Source organism: Pectinophora gossypiella, chromosome 2, assembly GCF_024362695.1.
Source record: "Pectinophora gossypiella chromosome 2, ilPecGoss1.1, whole genome shotgun sequence".
NCBI classification, from domain to species: Eukaryota; Metazoa; Arthropoda; class Insecta; order Lepidoptera; family Gelechiidae; genus Pectinophora; species Pectinophora gossypiella.
Genome location: NC_065405.1, coordinates 2,174,986 through 2,196,157, shown reverse-complemented (window position 1 = coordinate 2,196,157; position 21,172 = coordinate 2,174,986). Strand labels below are relative to the sequence as shown.

The following is a 21,172-nucleotide window of genomic DNA, read 5'->3' as shown; positions in this document are numbered from 1 at the left end:
TCCAGCAAATAGCCAAAGTCATAATCATAAAAGTCGTCAAATGTCTATTATTTAAGTGAAGAAAAAGTTGGATAGGCTAAAACAATGAAAAACATCTTTCTCCAGTGATATTTTTTCCTTAAAACCATGGAAAGAACCCTCATACTGGCAACCCTTGTAGAAATTAATGTTGCCGTTGTTAAAATATTTTTGCCCCCGTTCACAACCGGAAATCCGGATATTCCAGCGGCCGGATAAACTCAAAATTCGAGTATTCAAAACTGAAAAATATATGGCGCTACTGAAATGCGTTTTTGACGTTTTGGATTTGACAGTCGACAGCTAGTCCAATTCCTTCCGAAATCAAAAATTTGGGGTTGTTTTTAGTACTTCATTTGTTTTAATTAATTAAATATATCGAAATGGCGTCTATGGTTAACTGTAAGTAGTTAAATATTAAATTACCATCTTCGATTCGAAGTTGTACAACTGTTGTTTTGATTCTTCCAGTTATGTAATTCTAGTAATTTTTCTGACAATTTGAGGGTCAATGTCTGCCGTAAGATCAATTGTTTCCAACCCTCCTGATCAATACAGAATCCCTTATTAAAACGAGTATCAAAGTCAGAACTGAACTACCACTCTGTATCATTGTAGCTGTAACCTTTAACATTGGCACAGATAGGTTATGTTAGTAACTTCAAACAGCAATTTGTCATTTTCTAATGAAAGATTGTATATTTCAGCGGCACTGGCGCAGGCTCGCCCCAAGTTAGGAATCTTCATGAAGTACGCGCGGGTGGAGTTGGCCCCTCCCAAACTGAGCGAGATCCCTCAGATTAAAGCTGGTATTGGCAAGCTCCTGTCGAGTGCCAAGTCGGGGGCGTGGAAAAATCAGACCGTCAAGCAGGCCACAGTGAACACCCTGGTTGGCGCTGAGGTGCTCTTCTGGTTCTTCGTTGGAGAATGCATCGGCAAGCGCCACATCGTCGGCTACAATGTCTAGATTTCGGTTTAAGTGTAACTCTGTAGATATACCTATGTACTGTTCAGTGAAATAAATTATTAAAATCATGTTTTGTTTTTCTTACTACATTTGTACATTGTACACAACTCTGAATAATTATTATATTCTTGTAATTTTTTCTGTTGTTTCTTTACAGTTTCTTCTCTTCACTTTGTGAAATGAAGTAGATTCAAAAATGTCAAATTGACCTTCAACAAGTTTATCCATGATGATTATGTTGAATAAATGATTCTGATTCTATTACTACTGGAGCTGTTGGTCTTTAGAGTTTTATGCTGAGCTGGCAACCCTTTTTACCTGTGAATTGTGTTTTATTTGTTCTGTTGATTTTTTATATTGTATTATTATGGATAAATATATGATTATCTATCATATCTACTCTTCTGAATTCCTATTCTGAATAATTATTTGCAAACATTCCACAACTACAAAATTTATGGTTTAGGTTTAAAAAAACAAACTTTGAACTATAACATAATTTATATTACATCAATCTAAATAAATAACATTACAACGGAGCACACTGCTCCATAAACTTATAAGGGTTGCAGGCACTGGTAAACTTGAGCTCATTCTCCATCTCAGGCGGACCTCGCAGCCACAACCGGTCCCTGTAGTAACTGGCACATGACAGGAACTCCTTGTCACTGTATCTGCCCACTTCCACAGGGACAAACGGATCCAAATGTTCGAAGCCCTGAAAAATATATTTTGGATTTATGGATTTTTGTGGAGTCACTATGGTCCTGTGGGAACAGTGTAGAACAGTGGCTTGTTTCTCAAATGTGGAGCGCGCGTTTGGTGCCGGACTTGCACCAATGAGTTATCAATTACAAGTTTAATTAAATTAAAGTAAAAGTAAGTAGTTTTAAGTTTAATTATAAGTGCAGTCTTCACTAACACAGTTGCCTCGACCATTATATACGGCGATACGGCTCACCATCTATTACGGTCCGTCTGGTACGGTACATCTGGTCTAACCGAAAGCTCGATGAGGTGTAGGTACTTAGTACTTCTTGCGATGGATGTAGATAGGTGGACCTCTCATCCATTAGGATATAGTAGTGACCTTATATTTATTTATTTTAAGGGATCTTCAAATATTGTATATAAATGCGGTTTTTATGACAAATCGTATGCAAATGTACCCGTAAACATAAATGTCGCCGTGACGGGAATTACTATGCGCGCTTAATGGTAAGAAAATATCAGTCAATAAAAATGCTTAATTTCAGGCTACATTCGCTGTTAAGTAGTCATTTATACTTACGTTACAATAGTACTACATTAGTATACAATAGTAATCTGTCACTTTACATACATATTTTCTAATACAGAACTTCACTTCAAGGGATGCTTTGCATATTATTGTTATTATATTTTTTATCTACTACCTGATAGCTACGATTCTGTATGCTACGTACTACGTATGCTCTACGTACCTTCCTGAACAACAAGTATTTGGGCAGGTAGCTCTCTTGATGATCATCAGGCACTGCCAGCTCGTCTGCTGTCAGTACTATGGCGCCATTTTTCTGTAATCGAAAAAAAACTTATGTTTTAGTAAGACGTATACGTATTTAGATGATTCAGTGCTTCGGAGGGCACTTTAAGCCGTTGGTCCCGGCTATTAGCCGTAAAAACACCTCCACCAACCCGCATTGGAGCAGCGTGGTGGAGTATGCTCCATACCCCATCCGGTTGATTGAGGGGAGGCCTGTGCCCAGCAGTGGGACGTATATAGGCTGTTTATGTTATGTATTGTAGCAAGAAGTATCTGCTTTTTTCTCACGTGACTTATTGTAGATTTGCCGCAAATGACATTAACTACTTGTTCCTACCAAGTGGTAAATGGGGAGCGCTGAGGGGTTTCACTTGGTAGAAAATTTAAGACAACAGGCAGGCTACCCAGTTGGGCCCGAACCTCGGATCAGGGCGTCGTCAGAGAGGGTTATATTTGAAAGAATTAATCGACTCTAGTGAATCCATAGCGAAATGCTCTGATTGAAATTACATAGCGCCTGTAAATGTAAGGACCAGATTTCCAGGCACAATAGATAGTGCAGTAAACTATGAATGTTCATAAGTGAATTAAATCGTAACATAATGAATTTTCATAATTACCCAATCATTCTTAGTGATTTCCAAGAAGGAAGTAGTCAGTGAGACTTCCTCAGGCTTCACGCTCCTCTTGGTCGGCGTCCGCAGCCGCGTTAGGGGGTAGAAGAAACTGTTGAACCCGTCCACTGCTACGAATGTCTTGCATCTGAAAGAATAAATAAAGCTTTCAGTTTTTATAACTTACCTTATGTGGCAGACCTAACTAGTTGACCAGCTAGTTCCGCCCATTTCTAACAGATGGCGTCTATCATACATGGAGATGGCCTAGAACGCGCTATCGAAGATCGCAGAACGAAACGTATATATACAACTTCCAACGTTACATCGTTGGATCGTCAGTCACTAGTCACACTACTGACTTGTGTGTGGCTAACGGGGTAACCATGATGTGTTCGGTACCCCGAAACATCCTTACGCCCTGTAGTAACTAGATGTCGGCAACTGTTTAAGCTTACATATCGTCACTGGAAAGGCAACTTTACGTAAGCGCCAAAAGGCCATTTCGAGAAAAAGCCGTTTAAAGTTTCATTTTTTCGTTTTTTTATCATAACTTTTTACCCAATTATCCAATTTAGATGATGTCAATGTAAGGTTACATTGTTTTTTAATTTTCTATGTCCAGCAATACATATCATAACAGTTGGATTGCTATTTTAGGATATAGTGGCGCTTACGTAAAAATGATTTCAGTTTACAGTAAAGCAAATTTACTTAACCGCCATCTGGTTAAAATATTATTTGGAAGCAAAATTACTTACAGCTCTTACGACAATGCATACGAGAACGACAATATTTCTTTAAATATAATAATACTGTAATGTTAGCGGAGTAAAAGTTACTGTAACGACTTTTACACATCTGCTTTCATTATGTCAAAATTGCCTAAAAAGTGATCGATTGATTATGTCAGTTCACCAAAGATTCTTTAAAGTAAGTTTTTGTAATATCTTACATGGGTAAAAAGACGTAAGAGACAAATAATTATTCTTAATACCTCCTTAAATTACTTATTACTTCAATTGATTTATAAAAATAGCTATTAAAATACTGAAGTGCCAGAAATAAAGTTTCATAAAATATAAATAATAGCGTACAACCCGTTATCTGTTTGTAAAAGTTTCTTTTTAACACTTTCAAAGACAGAACGTATACGGACGTTCCGATTCCAAGGTGTCATACTACCTATTATGAACCACCAATGACCCATGGCCTCTGTCCGTGAAAGGGTTCAACGGTTTTATTTAGCTAAACCCGTACGGTATATTTGTATCGAAATTAGATATTGCAATTTAAGTACCTTCCTGTTGTCAGATTGATCTGAAATTTGGTACGCACCTTTAATTCCGATGTCAATACAATATAATAAAATCAATAACATTATAAATCTAAGATGGCAGCCGGTACATAATGAGGGATTACATATTTTTCCAAACCCCCTCAATATGGGTATCAAATGAAATAGCTACACAAGTAGAATACTGTGATTATGTCAAAATTTAAAATCCAAGATGGACGATATTACAAAATGACTGAAAGAAGGATGTTGCCCTTAATTTTGTCATTGGCATCCACCGTCCATAATATGCAGGGCAGCACAGTGGATCGCTGGGTAATGATGCCGCCGACGAACTGGCAAGAAGAGGATCAGACACCAGGGTATATGGACCCGAACCAATCCTGCCGATACCTTTCAGTCAGTTACGCTCGTGGGTACGGGACCATACCCAGCAACTACACAACGACAGATGGGCACAGCTTCCCACATGCAGACAGTCGAAGGATATCATGTCTATGATATCCAATTCACTCGCCGACTGCTTCGCTTAAACCGCAATGACCTCCGAATAGTAGTGGGCAGTATAACGGGTCACTGCCCACTCAACAAGCACCTATTTAACTTAGGGATAACGGACAGCCCACTTTGCAGAGGCTGTCTGGACGCAGAAGAAACTGCCCCCCATGTAATCCTGGAATGCACGGGAGTGTCAGCATAACGGGTAAAAATCCTCAAAGGAATGGGGTCGCTCCGCGAAGCCTGTGAAATCCCCAGGAGGCTTCTGAGCTTCTAGAAGGAGATAGGTTGGCTTACGTAGTCAACAATTACACGCATAATGGGCCACCTTAGAGTCTAAATGCGGAAAACAGAGCCCACTAACATAACATAACATATGCAGGGCAGCACAGTCGACCATGCAGTAGTATATTTGGGCTCATAATTGTTTGAATTAGGACAAGCATACGTGGCTCTAAGTCTAGTCAAGTCTCTGGAAGGGTCAAGTCTTTTTAATTCCTCAATAATTTCTAATTCCTCAATAATTCCCCTTATTGTTTTTCAGAGTATTTACCACGAAGTTTAATACACTTTTCCATTCGCTCGAACCAGGTATTATTTAACATTTATTCCACTCCAAAGTAGAGGTGTTCAAAATGGCTGACTTGAAAGCGGTGGCCGCTTCTTCACCGCACTGGAACCTTTGACCGCGAAGAGTTTCTTTTTTAATTTTAGGAAATGTAAAGAAATCATTGGAGCTTAGGTCAGGACTGTATGGAGGATGGTCAAGAATTTCTACGTTTTCCTGCTTCAAATAATCGTTTGACGAGCGGTGTGTGAGCTTGCGTTGTCATGGTGCAGCATCCTGCACCCCTGCGCATCATCATTCGTCGCTTTGGGTTAGATTTTCGAAGTTCGGCGATGACTTGTGGTAAACAAATTTGTGGTATACCAATCCGCATTAACCGTCCTACGATCTTCAAGTGCAATTGTCGCAACATGACCGATTTTCTCCACGAAGGTAGCCACCATCTTCTTTGAAGTGCTTCGAGAGCGAACAACTTTAGTCGGCTTTGACTCGTTTTGGAAGACCCAAACTGTGGATTGTTGTTTGGAATCAGGATAATAGCATAAATCCAAGATTCGTCACCACTGATGATGTCGTACACGTGATTTGACTTTCCTCGGTTGAACCTCTGAAGAGTTTTCTTACATCATCTGACGCGGGCTACCTTATGATCGTCAGAAAATGCGGGATGCAACGGCAAACTAGTTTTCTCACACCAAGTGCCTCATGCAATATCGTTTAAATAGTTGTCCCTGAAATGCCTAATAACGCCTCTATTCTCGGTATGTCGTATGACGATTTTTGAGGATTAGTTGTCTCACAGCAACGATATTATCTTCAGTGAAGGCGGATGTCCACGCTCGAATTCTAAATACCAGCGTTCGATGGTTCGCAGATATGGCACTTAATCGTGGAATAGAGATTTTAACTGTTTGAAACACTGAAGTCGCGGTAGGCCTCTTCGAAAGTTATAGAAATTTTTTCTTTGTAAGACGGACGTGACCTGACAGATTCAAACCAACGCTGTGACTAAACAATTGCATTAATCCTAATGCTTTCAATTGTTTTGATATTCGAAATTCCAACAAATGTGAATTTTGAGTTCTCGGTTCAAAATTGGCGCTAAATATGCAAACGACAGAACTTAAAAAGTATAACAAAGTCGCTTTTTCTGTCCCTATATCCCTATGTACGCTTAAATCTTTAAAATTGCGCAACGGATTTTGATGCAATTTTCTTTAGTAGATAGAGTGATTCAAGAAGAAAGTTTATAGGTATGTATAATAACATCCAATAAATAGTGTAGAAATACTGTTATTTTTGAGGATTTTAATGTGATGTCATAAATAATTTCATTTTTCCTCAGCATTGCATCCGAGCGAAGCCGGGCGGGTCGCTAATAAATTATAAAATCAATTCTAAAATAGTTTTACTTTTAGACCTATTGTTAAAAAATAACTTCCTGGGAAACTTTCTGCTAGCCCACAAACTTGCTTAATAACAGCATAAAAATGCGAAGGCAAATTTACGTACACGCCTTACTTATTCTAAATACTGTAAGTCAAAATTACTTATACGCCATTCACTGAATAAACATGCCAAGACATTTTTTTCTTATACGCCTTACTTATTTTAAAAGCTGTAAATAAAAATGACTTATACATAGTCTATTTTTTATTTTCAGTAGTCCAAAATTACTAATAAAATGATACTTTTCAAACTATAGAATGCCAAATTTACTTAAAGTTAATATGTAGTTATTATATAGGAACACAATATTACTTATACACCAGTCACGAAAAAAACACCAAAATCTTGTCGTTTAAGAAACTGGAATTGAAAAAAGTCAACTATTTTTAAATTTACGTAAGCGCCAAAAAAGTGCTCGTATCGCAATGCTACCCAGACAGATCGACGCAGCATGAAACGCTGATTCCGAATATATAAAAAACCCAAAATACCTATTTTGGCGCTTACGTAATTTTGCCTTTCCAGTGACGATATGGAGATAAGCGTCATCTAGTGGCGGTGTGTCGTATCATTATGAACACTTTGACAGTTAGTTCAAATGCCACCGGCGCTCTATTCGCTCTGTTTTCGCGCGTTTTAGCAGCAACTTGTCTAGTATCCTAGTATCTCTGTTTTACGTAGTATATTATACTATACTAGCAATGCAATATAGATGATTACAAAACTCGATGAACACCAATGAAGTGCTATTTGCTCCTTTAGCGTAGTTATTAAATAATACAAAACTTGACGTTCTATCGTATGCGTGATGAATTACCAACCCCATCAACCCTGGTGTCAGGATTGTTATTGAGCCGCCATAGGCCCCTGACATGACTCATGTAACGACTACATACTTACTTAAGTAATAACAGGAACCAACGGCTTAACGTGCCTTCCGAAGCACGTATCATCTTACTTTTGGACAATCAGGTGATCAGCCTGTAATGTCCTAACCAAACTAGGGATCACAAAGTGATTTTTGACCAAAACTTGATGAGGGGGACAAACGTCGAAACGGTGATCATAGCGTGCCGCTAGTAACGGTCATCATAGATACGAGTAGATTGAGTTTAGTATTATGCAACTTACAGTTTGTTGTTAGAGAGTATCTTGATCTCTTGGACGAGCGCGTCGACGACGTCACAGGCGTACTTGACGCGGTTGATGCCGAGTTCAACCAGCTCGGCTAACGTCGCGCCAGCTTCTGTCTTCTCCCGTTTACTCCACACGTACTCATTTGATACTTTCAACTGTTGAATAAAGAAAATACTGATATTAAGGCAGCCAATTGAATAAAAATAACAAAAAAAGAGAACTGTAGCGGGCATGAGCAGTAAAAGGCCGTTTTCCTTCTTGAACTTTTACTTTTAATTAATAAGGCACAGAAAATCATCAACCCTGGTGTCAGGGTCACTGTTGAGCCGCCAAAGGCCCCTGACATGGCTCATGTATCGACTATTTACTTACATCAGTAAGTAGTAACCGGGACCAACGGCTTAACGTGCCTTCCGATAAACTTGTTGAAGGTCAATTTTACATTGTTTGAATCTTATCTCGCGTGCTGTCCGCAGCAGATACCATAATGTAAGTCTTTATTCAGATATTTTATTCTAGAAGCTTCTATCTGTTTGCCAGTCGGCAATGGAGTCCTCCAACCTCTGCTACTCTACACCATGTTATACAGACGACATGCCTTATACCGTCGTCCCTTTATCTTCCGTTTCCCTTCTCTAGGGCATAGAATAAGGAATAATGCTACGTATAGAACGGAAACTCTCCTAGCTAGAGCTAGGTTTACCTCACCCACTCGGTCTTACTTTAGTTTTCAATCGTACGGGCGTCAGACGTCACACACACAGATGCGCGTGTACGATACCGTCAATGCGTAGTGTCTGTGTAAAACGAGGTTTTTGTATGAAGTGTCCAGGGTGTGTCTGGGGTATTATTGTGTGAATAAAATGATGTACTAACGTCTCCTTGTTTGAGGATGGCCTGGTTCTGGGTCTTGAAGTGCAGCAGCCACGCGGCAGCCTCTAGCGGCAAGTCCACGAAGCCCTCGCGTGTCGGAGAGTTGGCCATCTCCTTATGACGCGGTATGCGACGAAGCCACTCGGATACTGCAAGCACAATTCAAACATAGCATCACATTATACATCCCACTGCTGGGCACAGGCCTCCCCTCAATCAACCGGAGGGGGTATGGAGCATACTCCACTACGCTGCTCGACTGTACTTTAGTGGAGGTTTTTACGACCGATAATAGTCGGGGCTTAGTCTGAGCTCCGAAGCATGGAATCATCTTACTTTTTCGGACAAATAAATATTTATTTGGACAACATAAGATCCATAGGGTTAGTAACAAAAACTTATAAAAGTTAGCTTACAAAATAAATTGGACGATATTTAAATCCGCTCGCCATCCCAATCAAGGTGGCACATTCAGAAGGAATCGTATTTTGTTTTTTGGTGTGAGTCATTGTATATTAATTAAAACATATAATACCGCGTTCTTACCGCGTTAAAATCAGGGATAAGAGACTCCCGATATTTCAACAATTTTGCAAGTGCCATGATCATCGAGATGACTGATGAATTATTGTATATTCGCCGTAAATGGCATTAACTACTTGGCTGGACAAATGGGGGGCGCTGAGGGCTCTCAACAGACAAACGACAGCTCTGTGGCGACATCGCAGCGTGCACGCTCTTCATCAAGTTCACTTCGCGAGATTTTTTGTTCGTTATGAAAAAATTGACAATTCAAAGTGTAATTGATATGAACGCCTATACTGTACCTATGATCCACAATAAATAATATATATTTCATTTCATTTCATAACTATGTTACCTACTGAATAAAGATATTTTTTTAATGTTCAATACAAATCTATATGTTTGTCGTTGTCGCATCACTGTCTCGAGACTTTGTGTTTATGGCCTGACATGGAATGGTCGAATGAAATATCGCGTGCGACTCGATAAATGAGTCAATAACATCGGACTATCGCGCGCGTCCCATGCGATATGCAGTTGCTGTGTTATGGGTAATGGTAAGGAGTTTATCATACACACATTAAAATTAAAAAAAAAATCAGTGTATTAGGTAGTCCCTACCATGTGAAAAAGCCTTTTAATGATTTTAGTTTTAAAATTCTTGATTATTTTTTTTGGACTTACTGGTATTCTAAACACCAGCATTTAATAGTGATGGAAATAAATACCTAAAGAACATTGTGTTGACAAAAAGTGGAGTGGATGTATGTACTGTACACCTCTGCCTGCCTCTATGGGGATACAGGCGTGGTCTCTTCTTCTTATAGTGTGGGTTGTGAGGTGGAATACCAGCCTCAACACTGGTGTCAGGGTTATGATTGAGCCGCCAAAGGCCCCTGACATGGCTCATGTAACAATTACTCACTAACATCCGTAATTAGTAACCGGGACCAACGGCTTAACGTGCCTTCCAAATCACGGATCATCATTGTGGTGCTATGTGTATCTAATAATACAGACACTGCAATATTCCCATAAAAACAATAAAGACTAAGGCCGAACGCTAAAAGTTGCGCGGGCGCACGCTCGCGTGTCTGTAATGAACAAATAGTATGGCGTGCGCACGGCGAGGGCGCGCGCGGCGGTCGTCCGCGAGCGGGTTTGTTTCTACAAATCAGTCGAGCGCCGCTAGATGCCACGGACGCACGCGGCGGAAGATAGGTACCTACCATCATCATGAACATCGATACAGAGCGGGTAATAATTTGGTTACGAACTCCCCGCTTAGTAGCCTGCTTGTCACGAACGGGTTCGGCAATCGACGTTTGCGTCGACGTTTTTTTGCCAAATAATAAATTAGCAAATAATCCATGGTAACTCGACACAACTATACACGCTCGAAGTCAAAATTATACTAGCAGCGCTAAATAAGACGGGCGCCCGCGACGGGTACCCGCTCGCGGATTCGACGCCCGCGGCGGACTTCCGACGCGTGCACCCGCCTCCGCATCCGCCCGTGTTTTAGCGTTTGGCCTTAGCGTTCGGCCTTACCCCATGGAACGTGGACAATCAGGAATCCTTGTTCATGAGCGTAGTGCAGCAGGTGAGCCAGAGTGAGGGACTTGCCAGTTCCCTTCTCCCCATCTGACTGTTGCTAAGGATGCTTATTTGGAGATAGTTTATAGCATAACATGCAGCATTACCCATTACATTGTTATAATAATAATAATAATAAAAGTTCTTTATTTACAGGCATGTAAACCCATTATTACAAAAATATTAGTAGAAAAAGGGTAAAGATAACAATAATAATATTAATATTAATAAGTTTGGGACTCCATAGGCCCGAGATACTTAAAACAACATACATTAATAATAACAAATTCAATGGACGTCCATACAAAAATAAAATTATGAAAAGTTATGAAAGACATTTCCTTTTTTTCCTGGCTATATCTGCAATCAGTATCTTTTTTTGTTTACTATGAGCATATTTGGTATAAGTGAATTGCAGTTGAAAGACATGTGAAATGGGTTATTTTTCTGTTTTCTGTGATCTGCCATCGATATGAAAGTTTTTATCAGATGGTTTTTATTTATTTAGAGGTACAGTCCAGTAACTGCTACCCTCAAGGCTATGTTTTACAGGAATTTAATCTTTATATTTATTGTTTTACTCACTCATCTAGGGAAAGTACATTCCATCTTTTCAGACGGTCTTATCTGATGTAGCTGATCTCTAGCTAGTTTGTTGGTGAGGCTTTCAAGTCTTTCTTTGTATTTTATACTGTAGGACATGGGAGTTAAACATAGCTTCATAGCTGGCAAGGAGTGGGTGTATACACACATCTGGCAACCACTTCAGGTATACAAGGTAGTTCCCCAAATTAAAATTATGTAATACTTACTTGTTTACCGAGACTTTATGAAATGTTTTGATACTTTATGAAATGATTTTGAGAGGCATTTATAATCATATACCAAACTTCTATTTATATCTTTGAAGCATACTAAAATGTGTTTACTTATTTTTCTCATGGTTGATATTAAAAAGGATACAAAGTACGTATCGAATGGCTGGTTTATCGAAGTCTGTGGCTTTTATACAGTCTATGAGGTCAAGTGCTGGTTGTCGGACCATCACAGCGGCCTCTGTGAACGTCTTGGTCTGTTTCATGAAGCTCCGGGGGAAGCCACCGTGTCCGAATAGTTGTTTGCATGTGTCTGGTTGCATAGTATAGAACATCCCAATTTGATTCTCATTGTGTTGACTCTGCAAAAATGGAAAGTATTTTTTTGTTACTTAACCTAGCTTTTTGATTTTAAACTTAGGTCACTTACATTATTTGTAAGTATGTATTCTATATCTAAATTAACTGTTAGAAATAAATATTGAAGCTTTATTTTGCACACAGATGTGTAAAAAAAGGGAAAAATTGGCCGAAATTTGATTTGAATTATATACTTACAGGAGAAGCTTCTGTGGTCCTAAAGTTGACTGCCTGGGAATACCGACGACATAACTGCTTCCAGCTACGCGATAACATTTTGGTCTACACTATTGTTATAGTTTTAATTAATATTTTATTCGTTAATCGGTGCGAATTTTTTCACAACATAACCTCCAAATGGTAACTGTCAAAAATCAATGTTCGTTCAGAAACACGGTTAGAGCAGGCAAAGGTCGTTGACCATACAGCCTAGTCTTAAGATAGTAGTATAATCCTCTTAAATAAATTACACAAAAAAATCTTATTACTTTAAAATGAAAGAGATCCATCACGAATAATAACATGTTCTTAACAATAAAAAAATATTTATTTAAGATTTCTTTTGTTGCCTTAATTGTTTAAATAAACTGACAGGTCTCTTCTCAGTTTTATTATTATTCGAACTTTCACTGATATCCGCTTTTTCTACCACATCATTTACCACTATTGTTCTAGTGATATCCTCTATAGGCCAATCAACTTTTTTCTTTTCATGTTTGGGCTGTTGTTTTGCAATTTTAGCGTCTAGATCTTTTTCTTCATACTTTGATTTCTTCAGTATAGATATGGTTTCAGTGAATAGATTAGAGTAAGCTTCATAAATGTCGCTAGGTTTTGTGATCCCTTCCTTCGAGTTGTAAGGCTCCTTATTGGGTTCAGCATCACTGTGATGGAAGGCGAGTTCTAATGTTTCACTGTCGTCTTCATCAGCAAAATAAACTTTTCTCTTGGAGTCTGTTGAGTGTGATGTACTTGTACTTTCTTCTTCTTCATTATCATCATCTTCTTCTTCTTCTGTTTCTACATCTTCTGTATCTATAATATCTTCTAGCCTGCAAGCAAAAATTAAATAATTAAATACCTCTCTCGCTTTATTTAAGAGCTACACTCTTATTGGAGGAGTAATTGCCATTCCTCTAAATACCTGCTCTTGTAAAATTACTTAGATTATTAACAGAATTCATAATGAATTTAAGAGAAATGGCTTATTGTTCAAGAGTGTATTTTGACTCTCAACTTTGTGTAAAGACATACCTGTCCATTTCATCTTGGAGTTCATCAAGTGCTTCCATCTCATCAAGCTTAGAAATTAAATCTGCTTCAGTTTTACTTTTATTTCTATCCTTATTTCTAAGCTCCATTAACTTTTCTTCTAAATTGTTTTGTTTCTCTAACACTTTTTGTAATAATTCATATTTTTCTGTTACTTTTGTGTCTGCTGTTTCTTTGAATTCCATTTTTTTGTTTGTTTTGTCTACTGTCTTTTCATTATTTTGTTCTTTTTCTTTCTTAGCCTCAAATAATATTTCTTCCTTTTTATCTGTTATTTTGTCTTTATGTACTTCATAGCTTTCTTCGTTTTCTTCTTGCATAAGTTCATTTTCAAGTTCTTCTTGAAGTTCAAGTTCTTCTAATCTATTCCATAGTTCTTCATCTGTGAGTTCTTCTTGGACATTCATATCTTCGCCTTTCTGCTTCCATTGTCTAATCTTTTCTCTATGTAACTCTCTCCAAACTCTGTCTTCTTCTTCTGTGTGGACTTCAATAATTTCTTGGCCTTGGTTGTCAAGAACACGTTGCTTTCTAAATGTTAGTTGGTTTTCGAGATATTCTCTTTCTGTTCTAAATGTTTCTAATTTTGATTCAGCACCTGAAAGTTTGTATTATTATTAGTAAATATCATCCTACTGAAATATTTCAAGTGTTTATATTATTTTTTATGACAATAATTATAACAAAAATATTAAAAAGGTATTTGGAAATATTGCCTATTTTTTACCTTTTATCCTATGTTGCCTTAGTACTTCAGCCTGCTTCAAGGAGCACTTAATGAAGTAGTCTGCCCCCAAAGCCACAGTCACTTCATTAGTATGCTTCAACTCTCCTCTAAACAGAATTCTGCTTCCAATTGGTACAAGTACCGGCACTTTCAGTTTATCACAGAAAACATTAAAATCCAATGACTTCAGATTTTGTAGATAATCTTCCCAGAAACGCAGTTTTTTCTCATTTTCTTGTAAAGTCTGAAAGTTAATTTAATTTAGTGATTTGGAACTAATGTCAATTGTTCAAAAGACTTACACAAACAGCTCCTGTCGCGTAGCATATTACCTTGTGATAAATATCCATAAAAAGGCTCATTTTAACTTATAATAAAATATTTAAAGACCTAACCAACTCAAAATAACCTTCCTTTCTTTCATTTTTTTTTTTTTTTGTTTTGGTTTTCCCCGAAGGGTAAGGCAAAGGGAACTATGCCCATACAGCCATGTCTGACGTATTTTTTTTCTTGATGATTAATGAAATGATGAAAGGTGATGATGATGAAACCTAAGCCCCCACCCTCGGAGTAGACTCCTACTCCGAACCCCAAACGAATTAACTCAAAAGTCCGCATAAACTTTTGAGTTATGAAGCGGCTTCCCGGCACGAAGCGAAAATAGGCAGATACACTTTGTTCATTGAATACTCCAATATAATAACACTCGCGAATGTCTTCCGACTAACTTAATGCGATCATTAACCACAAAACACCACTTCGTATTAATTATTTAGATTACTCAATGAAGAAAGCAACTGTCCCGTTCCCGTCTCCCGCCGAAAAGCTAACCTTTCTTTCAAATGTCAGTTATTTATTCGTTCGTTTTCGTTCTGAAATTGCGTCCACCGTACAAAAAGTACCTACGAATAAAATTTGGATCTACTGATATCTCACTTGGACATGTATTCATTTCTCAGCTACGTTTCTCAGTGTGTTTCATTCACACAAATACGTTCGAAAATCTGCTGACATTTTTATTTTTACTTTTTTTCATTATAAATTCGTCAATACTTGTGTTTTTGTTGCAGTACCTTAATGAATAAATTTTGCACATCACACCACCTCTATAGTAATAAGAAGTGATGTTTAATTTGTCAACGAACAGTTGCTGTGTCAGTTTCAGCTTATTGATAAATTATAAAAACACTTGCTAAAAATGTCAAAAACATCATTCAATACGTCGTCAGCATATTTAGATAAATAAATGATTCAAATGGTCTAAAATATTCATAAAGTGATAAAAACGCTTTAATTTTATATAATGGAGGAAAACAAATCCATATTACACGAGCTGTACGTGTATTCCGAATGGAAACCTGAGCCAGAATACTTGGTAAGTTTTTGCCATATTTTGGATGTTTTCTGATCTACCGCTGCTAATTACCGTTCAAAAAATGCCTTAAAATACATTTAACAAAGACTGCAGTAGTTTTCTAAAGTTTGCAATTATCTTTTCAGCAAAAACCGGACAATATTTTGCCAGAAAATATATCGGCACTTTGGCGATGGCTCAAGTTTTTCGGCCCGAAAAAGAGCCTAATCGATAGTATTACCGCGTAAGTAATATCTGTTTCAACTTAGATACTCCAACTTACGAAAATAAAATTAAAAAGAAATTGCTACCTTAGTAATAAGGCTGCCTGTTTATACAACATATTTATTTTACGATAAAGTATGTTTGTATTATATATTTAATTATTTCTAGTTTCAAAGAGCGCCAGCAGAAATGGCACATAGCTCTTGGGGATGAGGGCAAGGTGATTGCCGTGCTGACAGATAATATACTTGAGATACGGACCAAACGCTCCGAGTATGCTACCATTGCTGCAAGGACCACAGGTATTTTTTTTAATTTTATTTGTTTTGTTTATTGTTTATTTTTCATTACCACTTTGCATCTGGGTAAATTCTTCTATTTTAAGCACATAACTAAGGTACTAAATAACAGATAGGTATAAAGCCAATACAAAGACTAAAAAAAACTTTGCCAACAAAATAAAATAAAAGCTCCTTATGGAATGCTGACTTATTTGCTGGCTTAATTGCTGGCTTACAGCAATTAAAAAATAAATGTTCTTAAAAAAAAACAAAATTTTATGCCAATAAATAAGTTTTGTCTGACTTTGCAACCTACTTACAAAGTTACACATTCCAGTGAATCGGGATGCTTACCCACAGTGGAGGAAGCTTGTGTGGAGTCCAGATTGTTCCTTTGTGGTGCTGGCTTATGGAAATGGAGTTATTAGCTTCTTTGACCTCACTGCCTCAAACCTCTTCAACATTCCTATTGTAAGTGATTAACATCATAATACTAAACATAATGATAATAAATTGATAATTAATTAAATTATAATCAAATTCCGACATTTTCGGCATTGTCATTTTCTCCTGAGCACCTTAATTTACACATAACATACACTCATAACTATTATTTCGCATAAATATTTTTTTTTTTTTCATAAATAATTTATAATTTTTGTTATAGTAAAACTCACTATTTGGTACCATTAGGTACTATGTACAATCTGTAACTTAATCTTTAAATCACTTTTTCAACTTTCAAGTTTTATGAGCATTTATGTATTAGCAGTCTGTCTTAACTTGTTGTATTTGAAATTTTCTGGTCTCACCATTAGTTGTAATAGCCTGAATTTTCATCTCTGTCTTACTAAGCTGTATCCTTTTAATGTGAAAGAGATGTATCTTTTCTATATCTGTCCTGTCTTTTATATTTTAATGATGTGTGTGTGTGTGTGTGTGTGTGGGTTTCGCTGAAAATCGGCGTCGTATTGCCTCCCATGTGAGTCGATATAACATCGGCCGAGCTTTTCGTTTTAAGTCTTAGATTTCAAATATGTTCAAATTATAAGTTAATGTAACGTCTCAAACCTAAATAAAGATTTTATCTATCTATCTATATTGAATAGAGAACTTATAGTTAGAATAATTCGGGATTTTTGCAGTGTTTTTAATGCACACTCATCTTGACAAGGAGATGACTATCTGTATATCATTCCTTTATAGTGGTTTTCTTTTTAAAAAAATAAAATTGGCTTGCACCATTGCGCCAAATGCCAATTCACTCTAGCCTTGAAGACTCCCAGATTATAACGACTTGGAAACAGACATCCTTCCTGAAGTTCCTGCGCTGTGATTTTCTCTATAAGGCGACGATATGGAGTGTGTGTTGTTTAAAACAATATGGCTTTGTTAAGCAAATGTACATCATAATGGTACATTTTGCAGGATTGCTCCAGGCCCGGTGGTTTAGAGTGCACAGATAACACACACGCTGTTGCTGATATCATCTTTATGCCTCTTAGAGTAAAAAACAATAAATGGTAAATATATTTTTACTAATGTTTGTGGTAATCTCGCCCTTATTCGTGAGTGAGTAATCAATTCTGGTGAAACTTATCATTGTCAGGAACTGGGAGGTGCTAGTGGTGACGTACGACGGCAAGCTGCGCGGCTACCTGGTGTCGCAGACGGAGGGGTTCAAGCTGCAGCACGAGCGGCGCCTGCACGCGGGCGGCGTGGCGGCCGTGGCCTACTGCCAGCCGCACGGGACCCTCTACGTGTGCGGCCCGCCGTACGCCAACGCCAAGGTCAGCTTATCTACTCCCTCTTTTTTTACGAGGGGTAATGTCTACTGCATACCTTCCCTGTCGGGCTCGCTCGCTCCTCCGTATCACCGCCATGGTACCAGAGCCGCGGTTACGAACTCGCGATCGTCCGCGACTTGGCGGCGATTTCTCGATTTGTCTCTTGGGCAAATACCCCCATCCCATCCTCATTGTGGAGAGGCGGACGCGACGCAACGTACGCCACCTCTCAAGCAACTATGTACTGAATGCAAAGCGTTATGGCAGCTCTTCAAAAACAAGGGAAGATAAGCAGCAGAACGCGTTCTGCTGTGGAGTTTACGCTAATTAATTGCCCTCTCCCCAGGATACGTCATCCCCGCTAAGCGCAGGCATCACAGCGTGGCGCATCCTGAACGACGAGCCGTGGTACAAGCTTTCCGTGGTCTCCGACGAGATTGAAGCCATGGCTACCGAGCGCTGGAGCTTGTATATACCCTTTGTGTCCAATAAAAACTTGGTGAGAATGTTTTCTTATGCCATGAGCTTTTCGGCCAAGTACCAGGTTCCGTTTTAGCTGAGATTATTATAACATGAGGTTAAAAAACGGTGTCGTAAAAGACGGTGGTATTGATACTCAAACTCGCTGCATCATTGCGGGTTCATTGCCGACCTTCTAGAGCTTTTTCCACTACTTTGAAAGACTCCATATCATAGCGCGTCGAAGAGTATCATCATAATCCGCGTGAGCGCGTATCATAGTCCTAAGATAGTGATGTGTCAATGAAACGACAGTAAAACTCTAACTGACTTTTATTAATATACTCACATCTTACACATAGTCACTATCGCTGCGCTACAGAAAGAATGTTTAAGTCTATGGTCTCCAATATTGAATCCCCACAGGCCTTCGTAGTCCACATGGTGCTATCCCCAGACGGCAGTAAGCTCGTCTGCCTACACTGCAACGGTGAGATATCCGTATGGCGGCTGCCGCTACTAAAGTTCCTGTACCGCTGGCCTCTGACCTCACAGCCACAGCACGACCTGGACAACCCCCTAGTGAAGGACCATAAACCTGCCAATAAGGGCAAAGATGTGACTAAATATTACGGTGCTGATGTCAACTGGTGGAGTAATGAGGTGAGAACATAAGGAGGTAGCAACATGGGCCTTAACAAGGCTACATTGACGCGTCTTCATCTAAAGGATATTCTCCTATTTGACATAACGGAATATGCACGTCGATAGGAAACTGCCATGGCGACAATTTGCAACGCAGATCGTTATAGGGATGGTACATACATACATAAACTCACGCCTATTTCCCACCGGGGTAAGCAAAGACTATAGAATTCCATTTGCTTCGATCCTGACACACTTCTCTTGCTTCCTCCACATTCATCAATCACTTCATACACGCGTGCCGGTTCAGAGTAGATCGTATTAAACCTTCTCTAAGGACATCTCCAATTTGGTCATCGTAAGTCCTTCTCGGTCTTCCTCTGCCAGCCCTACCATCAACTTTCGCTTTATATACCGCAATAATAATAGGGATGGTGATTCCCCAAAAGTATCATTTTCAAATAATTTATTCGTCAAGTAAAGACTTATTGGTACTGGTTCCCGGAAACACCGTATAATTTTATTTTGAGTTATACCTGTCTTTTTCTTATCCACCGAAAGGGAAAGGGACAGATGATTGACGGATTTTAATATCATTAAAATAAACAAATAAGCTCCGTTTCCTGGAGTGTGCATCTACATTTGCTATTTTAGCGCACTTAAGATCCGGTCCTTTTTAGCCCTTCCAGTGCTGTCATTTTCCACTACCGGTTTTTAATAGTTTGCATATCTATGTACGAGTTAAGACACCGAATAATATAGCATTCATAGATTTCGGCACTTCTGTTTTCTCTTTCCTACTGCAACAATTTTCTAACTTCTATTCTTCTTTCAGGAAATTATTCTATCGAGATTTAGTGGTGCTGTAACTGTTTGTGATATTAAAAACATGATGAATATTTTGGGGAAGAAGCCGGAGTTCTTTCAAGGGTCGCCACAGGTAATATTGTCTTCCGTTTTGCTTCTGCTTCTTTTTTCTTCTTATTTATTTATTTGTACACAATTGCTCCAGAATTGGCTTAAACAACCATGAAATAAGTACAGACTCTGCGAATGGACAATGATAGTCATGAATCGTCTGAAATAGACGCATGAGGCTATGATGACAGACTCAAGGAACATACAAAGAAAACAGACTCTTCTTCTTTTTTGTCACTGAAAAATTGAATTATATTGGACATTTAATTTTACTTTTATATTATCTAGGTGACATGTGCTCATGATGGAACCTTCATGGCGTTGGAATGTGAGTCAAATATTTTGCCAGCGAAACGCTCGAGAAGTGATGACAGCGTAAGTTTCCATTGCCATAATTGACTACTTGACAGTTGTAACAATAACATATGACATATGTCGGATGGGGTAGTTTATTGTTTAACGATAATTATTCAATACTTTTTTTATCTGTGTATTACAAGACCAAACACGGGCGGCCATGATTGATAGTAGACATATTACAAAATAAACAAAACCTATCTGTCAGGTTTCAAGCTGTACTGGTTGAGTGAGTTTCTTTGTTTATTGAAATGTGACGTCACTGGGAAAAACGTCACAGAACCAACCGTTTTCGAAAAATATGTTATTTTCTGTTATATAAAGTTTTTAACCAAAAACTACTCCCCAGATGGAAGTGGTGAAGGTTGTAGAATCCGACACTGACGACTCGATGATGGAACTGACGAAGGAGCTGGTCAAATCAGTGTTGTACGCGATCACCGACATCGAGACTTTCCAGCCGAAGCCGAAGAAAATTACCGTGGTCTCCAGGATCTACCGGCTTCTGGGTGTCAAGAGCACCACGCCCAATGAACTGTTCTCTAGGAAGGTCAGTCTCTCTTTTTTTTTCTCTTCGTTATTTATCTGTGCAATAAAGACACGAGAGCTGGTTTTGACAAACACACCACTCCCACTGCAATCGCGGCGCGTATATGGAGGGCTTCGACCAATAACCGTGAGACGTTTATCGCATAGATAGCATCCGCTGCGTCTGTTGGTCGAAGTCGTCGATATAATTCGTCCTGCGTGCGGTGCGGTTGTTATACCGCGGGGACAGGGGGTCTGCCTCGACATCTATAGAGTCTACCCATTACTCCAGTCCTATGTGATGTAGGGTAGTGATATTTAGTATATAAGAATATTGAGGGTACTTGTAAATATCGCCAATCCGCAATAAATCGGTG

General features: G+C 38.6%; 4 protein-coding genes across 5 annotated transcripts in view; 2 read left to right on the top strand and 2 right to left on the bottom strand.

The window, feature by feature from the left end:
• The first annotated feature begins 278 nt into the window (after nucleotides 1-278).
• LOC126371688 (ATP synthase subunit g, mitochondrial) lies at nucleotides 279-1,053 on the top strand. The gene is made up of 2 exons (XM_050016987.1): nucleotides 279-420; nucleotides 726-1,053. The coding sequence occupies exons 1-2, from the start codon at nucleotides 402-404 to the stop codon at nucleotides 983-985; spliced, it is 279 nt and encodes a 92-aa protein (XP_049872944.1). The 5' UTR covers nucleotides 279-401; the 3' UTR covers nucleotides 986-1,053.
• Nucleotides 1,054-1,467: 414 nt separating this feature from the next.
• LOC126379176 (28S ribosomal protein S29, mitochondrial) lies at nucleotides 1,468-12,619 on the bottom strand. Its single transcript, XM_050027850.1, has 8 exons — nucleotides 12,441-12,619; nucleotides 12,031-12,244; nucleotides 11,023-11,115; nucleotides 8,950-9,095; nucleotides 8,068-8,228; nucleotides 3,131-3,272; nucleotides 2,449-2,541; nucleotides 1,468-1,703 (listed from the first exon to the last, which is right to left on the bottom strand). The coding sequence occupies exons 1-8, from the start codon at nucleotides 12,516-12,518 to the stop codon at nucleotides 1,515-1,517; spliced, it is 1,116 nt and encodes a 371-aa protein (XP_049883807.1). The 5' UTR covers nucleotides 12,519-12,619; the 3' UTR covers nucleotides 1,468-1,514.
• Nucleotides 12,620-12,773: 154 nt separating this feature from the next.
• LOC126379183 (unconventional prefoldin RPB5 interactor-like protein) lies at nucleotides 12,774-15,091 on the bottom strand. The gene is made up of 5 exons (XM_050027862.1): nucleotides 15,073-15,091; nucleotides 14,574-14,650; nucleotides 14,242-14,485; nucleotides 13,497-14,112; nucleotides 12,774-13,294 (listed from the first exon to the last, which is right to left on the bottom strand). Exons 2-5 carry the CDS (start codon nucleotides 14,601-14,603, stop codon nucleotides 12,793-12,795), a joined length of 1,392 nt encoding a protein of 463 aa, XP_049883819.1. The 5' UTR covers nucleotides 14,604-14,650; nucleotides 15,073-15,091; the 3' UTR covers nucleotides 12,774-12,792.
• A 326-nt stretch (nucleotides 15,092-15,417) lies between these two features.
• LOC126376473 (NBAS subunit of NRZ tethering complex-like) overlaps nucleotides 15,418-21,172 on the top strand; it is a 31,107-nt gene continuing 25,352 nt past the window's right edge. The window contains exons 1-11 of one of the 2 annotated variants that reach the window (XM_050023866.1): nucleotides 15,418-15,616; nucleotides 15,742-15,839; nucleotides 15,989-16,122; nucleotides 16,439-16,572; nucleotides 17,530-17,624; nucleotides 17,711-17,891; nucleotides 18,235-18,387; nucleotides 18,774-19,010; nucleotides 19,828-19,932; nucleotides 20,199-20,285; nucleotides 20,617-20,817. In XM_050023866.1, coding sequence (XP_049879823.1) covers nucleotides 15,545-15,616; nucleotides 15,742-15,839; nucleotides 15,989-16,122; nucleotides 16,439-16,572; nucleotides 17,530-17,624; nucleotides 17,711-17,891; nucleotides 18,235-18,387; nucleotides 18,774-19,010; nucleotides 19,828-19,932; nucleotides 20,199-20,285; nucleotides 20,617-20,817 — 1,497 coding nt within the window. In that variant the 5' untranslated portion in view covers nucleotides 15,418-15,544. Of the gene's footprint in view, nucleotides 15,617-15,741; nucleotides 15,840-15,988; nucleotides 16,123-16,438; nucleotides 16,573-17,529; nucleotides 17,625-17,710; nucleotides 17,892-18,234; nucleotides 18,388-18,773; nucleotides 19,011-19,827; nucleotides 19,933-20,198; nucleotides 20,286-20,616; nucleotides 20,818-21,172 lie in introns of those variants that run through there. The other variant, XM_050023874.1, reaches the window with a different exon arrangement.

Coding starts and splice junctions, on each gene's coding strand:
- LOC126379183 (XM_050027862.1), bottom strand. CDS start 14,603: ATGAGCCTTTTTATGGATATTTATCACAAG. Junction 14,486..14,573: donor TTATGGATATTTATCACAAG/GTAATATGCTAC, acceptor ATTAACTTTCAG/ACTTTACAAGAAAATGAGAA. Junction 13,295..13,496: donor CTCCAAGATGAAATGGACAG/GTATGTCTTTAC, acceptor TTTTGCTTGCAG/GCTAGAAGATATTATAGATA.
- LOC126379176 (XM_050027850.1), bottom strand. CDS start 12,518: ATGTTATCGCGTAGCTGGAAGCAGTTATGTCGTCGGTATTCCCAGGCA. Junction 11,116..12,030: donor AGCCATTCGATACGTACTTT/GTATCCTTTTTA, acceptor AGCAACAGTCAG/ATGGGGAGAAGGGAACTGGC. Junction 9,096..11,022: donor GATTGTCCACGTTCCATGGG/GTAAGGCCGAAC, acceptor TTGTGCTTGCAG/TATCCGAGTGGCTTCGTCGC.